Genomic DNA, 14,088 nt, shown 5'->3' on the forward strand with positions numbered 1-14,088 from the left:
ATAAGTTCTCAAGTTCTCTGAAGGACCAACAGAAGCAACAAAACCTCACATTTTTATTCAATGTTTTATTCCATGATCTTTGTTCTTACAATGAGAAGGCTATTTATAGGCATAGCCTAGGAGACAAAGCATTAAACACTTCCAACCACTCTTAACTCTCAACAACTTACTAAGACTTCTTGCAAGATTACAAATTAAAATATAACACAAAAGTCAAAGGGAGGCCCAACAACTCTCAACAACTTATTAAGACTTCTTACAAGATTACAAATTAAATATAACACAAAACTCAAAGAGTCAAATCCCATATTTGAATAGCACACCATTATTAAAAAGATTATAGCAATTAAGCAAGATCAACTCTATCAGAAACTTGGATTAAGTTTATTGAGCCTTCATCTTTCTTTGGGCCAAGCTTGGGTGCCCCATTTTTGAATAAGCCCGAATTATCTTGAATCATCCCATGAAGTTCTTTTTGATCTTCTTGGATCTCTCTCTATTGATAGGCTCAACTGGAACATGCAATGGATCCTTTAATGGTGCTTGTCGATTCTCATCATTTAATGGTACTTGTCAATTCTCATCAAAAGTTGGAGGAGGCTCTAATTCTTTGAGTAGTTGTGTGTACACTTGCAGATTCGAATGATCCAAGTGACAAGAAAGACTTAAACTGGATGAAGATGCAAGAAGACTGGAAGATGGAAATAGGTTATGATTGAGAAGGCTAGGCAAAGGAAGAGACTCATCAAGGTCAACAGAACTCAAGGAATCAGAATAGTACAGTGTAGACTCAAGAAAGGTGACATCAGCAGAGACAAAAAATCGATGTAAAATGGGACTATAACATCTATATCCTTTTTTAAGTATAGCAAGAACCTTGAAAAATACATTTGATAGCATGAGAATCGAATTTATTCCTTCATGGATTTAACTTTATGAACAAAGGAAACACAACCAAATATACAAGAAGGAAGGGAGAACAAAGAGACTTAGGGAAGTTAATTGAATATGGGATTTTACCACCACATAGAAGATGGCATTTTATTGATCAGAGAGCAAGTGATGAGCATAGCATCACTCCAAAACACTTTTGGAGACATTCACTTGATACAAAAGGGTTCCAGTGACTTCAAGAATATGTCTGCTTTTCTGCTCTGCAACTCCATTTTGTTGTGGAGTGTGGGCACAAGATGACTAATGGATCATGCCAGAGTTTGTCATATAGGTAATGAATTGAGTATTGAAGTACTCTTCAACATTATCACTACGAAGTATCTGGACTAGCATATCAAACTGAGTCCTTATTTAAGAGCAAAAGGCGCAAAAGATATTAAAAAACGCAGATCAATCTTTTATAAAATACAACCCAGTAATTCTGGAGTAGTCGTTGACAAATGATAAAGTATTGAAACCCCAACTTTGACGTGACGTGGCTAGGACCCTAAACATTGGAATGGACTAACATAAAAGGGCTAACAGCTCTTTAATTGACTTGGGAGGCAAACGGAATACGATGATGCTTTCCTAATCGACAAGACTTATAGTCAAGGTTAGACACGGAACTCAAAGTAGGAGCTATTTGTTTTAACTTGCCAAATGATTGATGACCAAGGCAACAATGGATTTGATGTGGTGTGGTAGTGGCACTATAGGCACTCGTAGAAGAGAATGACTCAAAGTAGTAAAGTGCACGAGCATCACATTCTATACCAATCATTGTCCTCATCTTTAGATTTTGAATAGGATCAGAATCAGGAACGAAGGTTACAGAGCAATTTAGTGACTTCGTAATTTTACTAACGGACATGAGATTAAAGGGGGATTTAGGAATGTAAAGAACAGAAGAAAGAGAGATGGAGTAGGATTTACTGTTCGTGTTCCCTTAGCAGCAGTAGTGGACCCATCAGAAAGGGTAACTGAAGGTAGATTTGTAGAATACCGGAAAGTAGAAAAGAAATTGTTGACACCTGTCATATGGTCAGTAGCAGTAGTGTTAATAATCCAGGGACTAGTGGGAGAGATACTGGATGACATACAGATGGAGGTTACTTTGCTGAGCAAAAGATGCAATGTGATGAGATGTTTGTTGAGATGCCTGATACTGCAGGAACTTTTAAGTACTCTTCCTCTGAAACAGCTGTAGTACGTTGTTCACTCAGACAAGTAACCGACAGGGGAGACACACTTTTGGGATTTGGGAACTCTACCCCAACATAAATACAACCTCGATAGAGCAACATATTAAAAAATACAGAGTAGGCAACATGTTTTTCAAATTCACCAATCCGATCCCAACATACACAAGACAACTGATGCAAACAAGAAGCCACAACACACCAATCAAAAACACAGCAAATACCACTGTTTCAGGCTCACTAAACTCAATAAACATTGAAAAACAGCTTCGATAAGCATCAAACAACCATTCCTCGGATGTCGTAAATGAACAACTAAAAAAGGTGAGATCTTTGGATAAAAAACATCAAGAAAAACTTCAATAATATGTTTATGGAGGGATTCAAGCCCTGCTGGAAGAATCCAGGCCAGAAACATGCCTGAAATTGGCTTCACTCACCGGCGCATGGGGAAGCTGCTGGAGATGAGATTTCTGTGGGGAGCAGGCCGGCAGTGTCAGTGGGTGGCTATGGTGTTGTTTTTGCAAAATCAGTTGTGGATTTTGTCTTCCTGAACTGGCAGTGTCACCCAGGAATTTTCCAGCAACTGCTCTGGCTTCTGGCAGCTGCTGGCTATGTTTTAGGGCTATGGTGTTGCTGGAAATTCTTCTACATGGTAGGCATGCAGCGGATTTAGGGTTTTGGGCTTTGGTTCTGATAATGGCTGTTACAATTAGATTTAGGTCTCTGAATCATGCTCTGATAACATGTTGGGTATTGGGTGAAATGGAAGACCTAATCACAATGATAGGTCTCGCCCTTTATATATAATATATGTCAAAGTGACGTGCCAATGACCGTAATGCCCTTACTAAATCTCACTTGTTAACATAACACACACACTTAAAATGCTAAATGACTAAGTTAACCATCAACAGTTTCGTATTAACGAACAAGCCAAGCTTGAGTATAGCTCAAAAGCTTGGTTTAGGCTTAAGAACTTGAGCTCGACCCAAATTTGCTTCAAGCCCCTAACAAATGGTAATTGAAGAGAAATATGTTTTAAAATTTAAACTTTTAACACCTAAAATGACATCAATTTTATCCTAGCTTGTCTCAGGAGATATCTCACTGCTTTTGTACATTCTTTATCTATTAATGAAATCTTCTTTTGTTATATATATATATATATATAAAAGGCGTCATTTTAGTGAGTCATAAGTCAAGCTTTTTAACAGTCCTAAATAAGTGTTAACGATCTTTTTTAACGAGTTAGCTCAAAAGCCTGCCAGCCAAGCTTGCTATCAAGCTGTGAAGGAGTTAACTCGCAAAGCAGATGAACAAACAATTAGAAGACCAGCTCATAAGCCTAGTGAGCTAAGATGATTAGGCTTGAGTTCAGCTTGTTTAATTGGAAAGCTTAGAATGTAGGTTTCGTTTTAATCGACTTTGAATAAACCATTATCAAGCCAAGCACCAAGTAGCCACAAGCAGTTTGACTCATTTGTAGCCCTGAGATTTTGTGTGTGTTTTGGATGGGATGGGGTGGGGTGATTGGGGGAAGGGGGGGGGGGGGGTTCATGTGTAGGGTCAATGACCTCAAGGGAAGCCTCCCCTAGGTATGACTGCTATCAGATGCTTTTAAAGCTCTCTATCTCAATAGTAGCAAATGAATACTCTGTTAGAGGGACCTATACGATTCGCTTGTTCCTAAACTTAGGATCCTGGTTGTGGACTTGTTAGGTTTCAAAATAATATTCTTGCCTTTTTACATTAGCATGTGTTTTTTTTGAAGATCATATAACCAAGGATTCCCTAACAAAGCTACATCCACGGGGGTGACACATCACAATAAACTCTCTCCTTGTAATCTCCTACTTCGATGAGCACATGGCACCTCTCAATGATTGATAGATTGGTCATGTCCACCCTATTTGCCCTAGAAGGATCTCTACCTTAAGGTTTAGTTTACCTAAAGCAGCATTAGATGCTGCATTCATCCGATCAATGACCAGATTTCATGCTTATCCCCACATTTGATGAGGGTGTGAGAAATAGTAGTCCTTTTTCACTTCTAAGTGTCCATAGTAGTAGACAAGACACTTAACCAAATCTTCCTCCTCTCAGTCACCAACTAGGTCACTCTCATAATCCAATTTCTCAACTGTACCTGCAACCCGATCCTAACCTGATATATCATCTGCTTCATCCTCCAAAGCTAAGGCTCTTTGGAGACAACAGGTAGCAATGTGACCTCTTATGTGGAAACAATGGGCTGCATAGATGAACTACTAGCTTGAGGAGTGCTAGAACCAGTAGAACAAGTGACAAAAGAGTAGCAGTATTTATCCTCAAGCTAGATTGGGACAATAGTATGGGAACAACAAACTTAGAACAAAGAAAGGATCTAGATTGGTGGCACCCACTCAAATGATGTCCTACAAGGAATCTTGAGGTACTTCTCTATGAAAATGGCTTTCTAGTAGGCTACCTCTTAAGTCTTTTAAGGGAATGCAACTCAATCTCTTTCCTAATATCCATGTTGAGACCATTTATTCTCAACAATACCAGTTCTAAGCAAAAGCTTCTCAAGTCGTTCCATATAACTAGCCATTGTGGTAGTTTGTCTATGTTCAAGAGCTCACTAAACAACTCTTTCTTAGGAGGAGAAGGTATCTCTATTTTCAGTCTTTGACTCATGCTTCCCACTAGGTACAGCAGGTTGATCTAACCACTAGAGCATTTGCTTACTTCCCATCATATATTGGCTTTCTCTTTTAGTGATATTCAAGTGATCCTCATGATCAAACCTGGGGGAGTATTTATCACCCCTATCAAGAGTTCTTTGTGATACTGACTCTCTATGGGATAAGCTCTTTATAATACTTACCTACAAAATTAACTGCAGATTAGGGGTGTACAAAATTTACCGAAAACCAAAAACTAAGCAGTTTAACAATTTGGTTTGGTGTTTTGGTTTTGGTCTTCGGTTTGGTTTTGGCTTTTATAAAAACCAACTTTCGTTTCGATTTTGGTTTTGTAAGAAAACCAAACCAAAAAAAACTGAAAACCCAATTAATGTAAAAATAATTTTAAAATAATAATAACAACAACAACAACAACATATACAAACATAAATGTATAATAATAATTTGATAATTTTTCATATGAAAATAATAAACCTTCAGTTGTATTTATAGAGAAGCAGAGGCACCCCCCATGTTCATTCTTTCGATGTGGGGCAAGTGACTGAAGAGTGAGAGCATTGAGTGGATTGAAGAGTTGGCTGCTGGTGCTGGGTGTTGGGATGGGAACCATTCTCCCACATCGGCTGGAGGAGAATGTAAGACCCTTCCCTCTCCTATAAATGCATGGGCTGGGTAGTATATATTCCTTGTGTTCAAACATAGAGGGCTAGGCTTGTCTATTTAATTGATGAGCTGGGACAATTTAAAAAATCCCGTATCTTTTGGGTATTTGTGTATAAATTTTTTTAGGTGGGGCTTGTCTAATTAATGGCTGGGCTATGGCAATTAAAGCCATTTCTTTTGTGCATAAAACTTTTTTTCTTTTTGGCCTTCGTTTTGGCCTACCTTCAGTTGAGCCAATTAAAGATTAAAATTTTGTATTAATAACCAAGAAAAACTTAACCGAACCGGAAAAGAGCGGTTTATGATTAAGTTAATCTGTCGGTGTGCGGTTTGGTTTCAGTTTGAATAATTTAAAAACCAATTGGTTTGGTTTGGTTTTCGGTTTTGCTCAAAACTGAACCATAATGAACCAATTACGCCCCTTCTGCAGAGAGTTCAACATGCCCATCAGTCAGGGAGTAGGGGTATGGAGAATACCTTGGACTAGCCCTATGAAATTAAAGGACCATTCTGCTACCTAATCTATATCCCTTCATCTCCATACCAAAAATTTTAAGCCTAACAGAATTCATTTTTTAGTTGTTAAATTTCTTGTCGACAGTATCAATGCGAAGGGACAAAATCTTTTGGCAAGTGGGGAGGTCTCAATTCTCATGTAAAGGCTAATGTGCATATATTGAGGGGCCAAGATTAATTTCTAATCTGTTGGATGGGTATGGGTTCAACTGGGTGCGTCAAATTGGGTTGGCTGATGACAATTTCCTCTTCTTTCTTTTTTTGGCTGTTCTTCCGTGCTTCTGCGACTATCATTTTTTCCCCTTGTGGCTTGAACTTTGGATTGAAGGGGACCTTTTTCGTGGGAATGAGAGTTTTGGTTGGGAGACTTGGGTGGGTGAATACTGGGCAGAAAGAGGACAACTACACAATGATGGCGGTGCAGATGTGGAAAATCTGAGTTTTCTCTGATACCAATTAAATGTATGAGATAGGACAGCAAAGGAGAAATCAAACACATGCAGAAATAGGTTTGAGTGAGAAAATAAGGAGAGAAAAAATGATGAAGAAAAAAAGAAGGAGAAAAGAGAAATAATAACCAGAAAAGAAGCTAAGGACATGCAAGTAATCATTGGTCCCTCACGTCCATAAGCCTATATTTACAAGGCAACTAAGAAAAAGGATAAAAACAATAAAAATATTCGAAAATAACCTCAAATAACTAAATATCAATATAAAATCCAAAACTCTAACTTAACTAAAATTTTTAAGATATTGAATCTTTAGTTTCTAAATCGTCAACTAGAGTATAATTGCCTAAAATTATCCAGTCTGTCCATCATTAGGGAGCCCCCTAAGAACAGAAGTACTTTCTTGCAAACATAAAGTCAGAGATGCTTTGAGTGTCAATAATTGGGGTGCGGCAATGCTGGAGGAGATTCAGGCTGGGTCAACTATGATTGGGAGATCACTTGGTACTGAAGCAGAAGACATTATAAAGCTGCAAATTGGCAGGACTAAGAATTCAATGATGAGTTCGACAGCAGTGAGTTTGGCTTTGCCAACAATAAATCTCCACAAAGTTCTGAGGAAGAAGAAGCACTCTATATTTTTCTATACCTTTTCTCATTATTTTGTTTATCCTGTAGCTTTCTCTGATTTTCAGATTGGCAGCAACATTTTTCTTTTTCCTCTGCTTCTGCTACACTTTCTCCATCACTGCAGCTATTTTTCCTTTTTTCTTTTTCCTACTTCATCATCCCCTGTTTGTGGCAGCGGTGAATTCTTTTTTCCTGTGGGTTTAAACTTCATTTGTAGCTTTGGGGTTGGACTGAGAAGGGGCTCTGTGGAGGTTGAGATGGTCTGGATTGGGAGATTGCGAGTCTGACCAGATGGCTATGAGGCAGAAGCAACAATTAGGAGGAAGCCTCTTCGGATTCATCTTCCCTTGCATCTGTAAGCCTATTTTGACAAGAAAATAGGAAATCTTAAAGATAAAATAATCAATTATTGCAAAATTACTCCACAGTGATTTAAAGTATCAAAAAAGAAACCCAAAGAACTAAAATTCCTAAAATAAGCAAGAGTCCCAAATTAGTAGGAAATCCCTAATTTCCTTACTTACATGTCTTATAAAAATGCTCAAAAGGTGGCACAAGCAGTCCTCCATCATAATGTTGATAGAGTTATATATAAAGAATATCAGGGGAAAAGTGAAGAAAAATAGTAAATAATGATTAAAGATCAGATATTTCAAATTGCTATAAATTCCGTGAGTACTATTATTTTGTAAATAAACAGTCTGGAAAAGGTCTGGTCATGATAAGGCTTCTTTTTTGAATGGTAAAGAGTACTTGTATTGTTTTCTTCATTCCCTCCCACCCTGCAGAGAGAGAGAGAGAGAGAGAGAGAGAGGGAGAGAGGCGAATTCCTCCATTCCTCATTTGAGTCACAGCAGAAATGCCTTCGATGTGTTTGTGTATGTTTTTCTGTAGTCTTTTTTTTTTTTTTTTTTTGTATTTGATTACTACCTCTTCATCCTTCCTAGTCCTACTTCCTCGCTACTTATTTGCATGATTCAAATTAGATAAATTGCATTTTGCTAGAAAACCTAAATTATAATCTGAGTGATGCTATGCATCATGCATCGGTGATGGTGGTAACCAAGGTAAGAAGGAGAGCGGCAGTGTACAGATCTCTCCCCTTTCCCTGCTTGCCATGTAGGCCCGTGATGCTAAGCTCTTTTCTTGTGATCTCCAAATTGTTTTCATGCATTTCGTTCTGGCTTCATAACCTCAGAGCAGTCTTCTTAATTTTAGTTGTTTTATGCATTTGCAGCAAAACATCCGTGGCCTTTCTCTGATCAGGTGGTTGTATATGGTCGTCACGTGGGACCGGGGGTGGTTGTAGGGCAAGCTTGGCAAGAAGGAAAAGCCTTGGAGCAAGTGCCTCAGAAGTTATGTGGTGAGATTTTGATGGTGAAAGATTATTCTGGTTATGGAGAACACTGAGATGAACCACGTTTTGTTTTGTTTTGTTTTTTCCTTTCGAGTATAGATGATCAACGACTGACAAGTGCTTTAGCTTTGAGGTTGTGTGCTGGAAAGTTGATAAATCTGTGTAAATTCTCTCTTGTGAAATCTCATATTTTGTTTTTTTATTGTGGTTAAAGATTTCTTCTTGCCAAAATACAATTAAAAAAAAAATTCACCCTGGTTGGGCCAAAATAAATTGAAATTTTCAAAAACCTAAAATTAATCTAAACCAAATAACTTTTTGGCAATTAGATACCAACGTTCATCCATTCCATGTGAAAGTCTAACCACACAATATAATCTTAGTGTTAGATATATGTATTAAAAAATGGAAGAAAAAAGATAAAATAAATCAGTGTAGGAGAACTAGATAGTGAAACCTAAAAGTAGAAAATATAATAAAATTTAAAGATAAAATGATCAAAGATGGAGATTGAACCTTAGACGATGAGATAGATACAAATATTCTTTGGAATAGATTAGATAGCTCTATTAAAAAGATAGCAAAAAAGATTTTAGGTGAATCAAGGGGAAGATTTTCGAATAGCAAAGAGAGTTAGTAGTGGGATAAAGATGTATAAAAAAATCTAAAACGTGACAAAAATAAAGAAACAGAGATAATTTTGAAAAACATAAGGAGGCAAGAAAAGATGCAAAAAGGGTCGTTAGTGAAGTTAAATATAGATAATTTAATAGTTTGTATGATAGATTGGGTACAAAAGAAGGGGAAAGAAATATATTTAAACTTGCTAAAGTTAGAGAAATGAAAAGTAAGGATTTAGGAAATGTAAAATGTATAAAAAGTGAGGATGATATTGTCTTGGTTAAGGACAAAGATATTGAATAAAAATAGCGAAGTTATTTTAGTAAGTTGTTTAACGAAAATCAAATAGAAGACTTAAACTTAGAATTGTGAGGAAAAGACTAAAAATATAAGATTTATTCACAAAATTAGAGTCAACGAAGTTAAGTTTGTACTAAAAAAGATGAAAAATGGGAAAGTTATGAGATCAGATAACATCCCAATTGAAGTTTGGAAATGCTTGGCTGATAACGGAATTATATGGTTAGCTAATTTATTTAATACAATAGTAAAATTTAAGAAAATGTCGGATGAATGGAGGAAAAACACTTTAATATCTATATACAAAAATAAAAGAGATATTCAAAATTGTAATAACTATCGTCGAATTAAACTTATGAGTACGATGAAACTATGAGAAATGGTAGTTGAACAAAGATTAAGGTTAAAAATGAAGATCTCAGAAAATCAATTTGGTTTTATGCCTAGGAGATCTACCACAGAAGCTATTTATCTTTTAAGAAAATTAATGGAAAAATTTAGGAAAAATAAGAGGAACTTGCATCTAATATTTATTGACCTTGATAAAGCATATGATAGGATACCTATGAAAGTTTTATGGTGGGTTTTAGAAAAAAGGGTGTATATTATAGGTATACTGATGTCATTAAGGATATGTACGATGGAATAATGACTAGTGTAAGGAATATAGATGGAAAAATTAGAGAATTTCCAGTTACCATAGGTGTACATCAAAGATTTGCTTTGAGTCCTTATCTTTTTGCTTTAGTAATGGACCAATTGACTACGAGTATTCAAAAGGAGGTTCCATGGTGTATGTTGTTTGCAGATGATATTGTATTAATTGACGAAACTAGGGACAAAGTAGAGACTTAGTTAGAATTATGGAGAGAAGCTTTGGAATCTAGAGACTCTAGGATGAGTAGAAATAAAACAGAATATATGAAATGTAATTTTAGTAATGATATGAGAAATATTGGAGACAAAGTTAAACTTGATGACGAAGAAATAAATAGCACTTGTAGATTATGATACCTTGGATCTATTATGCAAGCTGAATGAGAAAATTGAAGATGATGTAATGCATAGAGTTAAAGCAGGTTGGGTAAAATGGAGAAGTGATTCAAGTGTACTATGTGATCGTAGAATACCCTTAAAATTGAAAGGAAAGTTTTATAGGACAGTTATAAGACCAACTATGCTACATGGATCGGAATGTTGGGCGACGAAGAAACATAATATCATAAAAATGTAGAAGTTACCGAGATGAAAATGCTTAGATGGATGAGTGGTATAACATTGAAAGATAAATTAAGCAATGAACATATTCGTGGTAAGTTAGGTGTAGCTCCTATAGAAGATAAGATAAGGGAGGGAAGACTCAAATGGTATGGACACTTGCAACGTAGGTCTTATAGTGCACCTGTGAGGAAGAGTGACTTAATTACTGTGAGAGGCAGTGAAGGAGTAAAGGTAGACCTTAAATAACTTAAGAAGAGATAGTAAGGATTTAATATCCTTGAATCTATCAAAAGAAATGGTCCATCATCGCATAAATTGGCAGAAAAAGATTCATATAACCGACCCCACTTAGTGGGATTAAGACGTAGTTTTGTTGTTGTTGTTGTTGTAGACACCAATGTTCATTCTCGCGGTTTTTTCAACTAAAAAGTATTATTTGTTTTTTGGCTATAAAAGAAATTAATTATGCATGTAAAATAAGAATTATAACAAAATTGAGACTTTTGATATCCATATTTCTATATCTTAAATTTGAAACAATCTCCCTCTCTCTCTTCCCCATGGTGGTCATCTCCCTGTCTCTCTCCCTTCTCTTTTTTGTTATTTAACCTTTCTTCAAAAGTTTTTAATTTAAAGAATTTGTTTAGGAAAAAACAAGTCAAAAATTGTTTTTATAGTTTTCCTCTTTCCATCAAATATATTGATAATAAAACTGTTAGCTTTAGTGCAACCCCAAGAGGGGGGTGAATTGGGTATTTAAAATTTATCGTCTAAGTTAACTAGTTTTATCAACGGTGTAATATAGTCTAGGGTCAATCTACGCAATTAACAAATATACATACACGTACAGTAAAGGTAAAGTGCGGAAATATAAAGAACACGCACGATATGTTATCGGGGTTTGGCCGACTATGCCTACATCCCCACATTGGCCACACCAATACAAGGATTACCATTATAATGCTCACTTAAACAGGTGGAGCGGCACCTATACAAACCAGGTCAATTCAAAGGGCTGACCTCAACTAACACGCCTTAATAGGATGGTGCACCTAGCTTTCCTAACCGGGTCTAAGTCAATCCCAGACTATTCCACAAGGCTAGTCTCCCTTTTCAGGCCTGCGTCTGGAATACAACCAAAGTGTATACAGTTTGTACATAGAAATACGCTTCTAGACAAGCAAATGTGTGCACCAATACAACTCAGTTAATATTACGAGTACGAATGATATGTAAATATGCTCGGTGCTCTAATGTGTGCTAAACACTCAATCAAGTATGATAATTAGTCCAGATCTAGAGTGTATATCCAAGTAAGATTTGAAACACAATATGTGAATAGCACAAAATCAGATCAAGGTTTCAAATATGCTAAGCAAGTTAAATCAAGCAAACTTAATAGGATATTTCAATATACAAAGAACAGTGCAGTTATTTGAAAGACTAGCTTTCGAAAAGGATTTTTGCACACCAAAAATTAGGTTTAGGTATCTTGCAATGACAATAAAGAACCACAACCCTCAAAGTCTTCCCACACAAGATTTATCAATTGAAATCGGTGGAAGAACTTTAATGCTAAACTCTCAAATAAAATCAATCAAGCAATAATATAAGTGAGAGTTCTAGCTGGAGAGATTAAGCACAGTAGCCTTAAAGAGATCAAGAGTGTGGAGTATGTGAGTGTTTGAAAATAGTATTGACTATAAAATGATTTTTGGATTTGAGAGAATTTTGGCCTTAATGATCTTTCTAATCTCTTACTAATTATTCCAAATGAGGAGGTATATATAGACTTTCCTAAAAATATAACCGTTAAGGACATAATGGAATAATTATAAAAGTTTTAATATTATTTAAATAAATTAACCTCATTTAAAAAATATTAACTGCGGTAAAAATGAGGGGCAACCTGAGAGCACCGGTTGACCAGGTCAAGTTCGGTCGACCCAAGTTCTTGGGGTTCGGTCGACTAGGCCAAAAAATGAACTGCCCGTTCAGTCGACCGGACATGTATGTCCAAAGCCTTTTTGCGAGGTTCGGTCAATCGGGACTAAAATGAACTACACGTTCGGTCGACCGGACTTGTAAGTACAAAGGCGATTTTTCCTTTTTGTGAGGTTCGGTCGACCGGGAAGATTTTGAACTACCTTGGTCGGTCGACCAGACAGTTGAGTTCCCATATGTGGGAACTCAGTCGACCAAAACGTTGTAATGCAATTTGAGCTCGGTCGACCAAGTGGTTAAGATGTTAACTCCTGGGGAGTTCAGTTGACCGGGGTCAAATGAACTATGTGAGTTTGATCGATCGGGTTGTGGTCAACCTATTGACCCGGTCCTAGTTCGGTCGACCAAGGGAATTTTGTACTATGGAGTACGGTCGACCGAACATGCATATATTGTGCATTTCGATCCAATTTGATCATGTAAACACCCTATTCACTTAGTCATACATATGTGAGTGTCTTAAGGTCATTTCGAGGTATTTTTTTATTTTAAGGACACCGAAAAAATTCAGTGTCAGTTGACCTATTCCCTAAGGTTTTTCTATAGTCTATGTAGGTACCTAAAGTCCAACTAAGGTTGATTTGAGCATACCTACCTACCATGCATGATGCAAATTATTACAAGGCATAGGAGTGCACAGACCATAATTAAATTTACATCCCAGAATGAAGAAATGAAATAATGAATACAAATACAACACAGAAATCTTCATTCTTTGGTACGAACACCGCACGTCATCATAATGCGTCTTTCAGTTCGAATACACGTGTACAGTGAACCTGCATGCAAGTCTTAGTACAACCATTAGTACCAAGAGTATTTGTCATAATCAAAACTGGGTGTGACCTATCAGGTCAACAATCTCCCCCTTTTTGATGATGACAAATACTTTATGTAAAAGTGGGTACAATCAAGAAAGGCTCCCCCTGACTTTATGCATAAAGATAATTAAAGTAATAGGAAATAAAAGATTAAGCATGATTATGTGACGCCCCGATTTTCATACAATTTTTTTTTTCAATAATAAATCAATTTTCACTCGTCATAAACAACATCCATAAATCGGCCACGTCAAAAACCCTATTACCATTCATACAACTTGACCCGCATTGGGTACTAGGTAAAAAGTCATTTTATTTATGCAACCTAACAGCGGAAGACATTATATTTATAACATCTAGAATATAATACTCAGAGTATCAACATACACATATGTACAATACTATCTCATATCCAAAAATAATACAACCCTAGGGAATCACACTTCCCTAGTCCAAACTCACCCTGTATATCAGGGTCCCAGCTCCCTATAATCACGGAGCTCTATCACCTGGCCTATCCCGATTCTCTAAAAAATTTAGATAATTTGGATGAGACACATCTCAATAAGAAGGAATAAATTATTTACAATGTGTGACCATATGAGTTCAGTTATAACATGCTTTATTTTTCAAAATAACATTTCATCCGAGAAAATACACTGATATTCACATTCACATAACCAT

General features: G+C 36.4%; 1 protein-coding gene across 2 annotated transcripts in view; it reads left to right on the plus strand.

Annotated features, from left to right (window-relative positions):
• LOC131157546 (uncharacterized) overlaps positions 1–8,650 on the plus strand; it is an 82,471-nt gene extending 73,821 nt beyond the window's left edge. For both annotated transcript variants that reach the window (XM_058111784.1, XM_058111785.1), the window contains one exon: positions 8,318–8,650. In XM_058111784.1, coding sequence (XP_057967767.1) covers positions 8,318–8,490 — 173 coding nt within the window. In that variant the 3' untranslated portion in view covers positions 8,491–8,650. The remainder of the gene's footprint in view (positions 1–8,317) is intronic.
• The last annotated feature ends 5,438 nt before the right edge of the window (positions 8,651–14,088 follow it).

The sequence above is a fragment of the Malania oleifera genome, chromosome 6 (genome assembly GCF_029873635.1).
Source record: "Malania oleifera isolate guangnan ecotype guangnan chromosome 6, ASM2987363v1, whole genome shotgun sequence".
NCBI lineage: Eukaryota > Viridiplantae > Streptophyta > Magnoliopsida > Santalales > Ximeniaceae > Malania > Malania oleifera.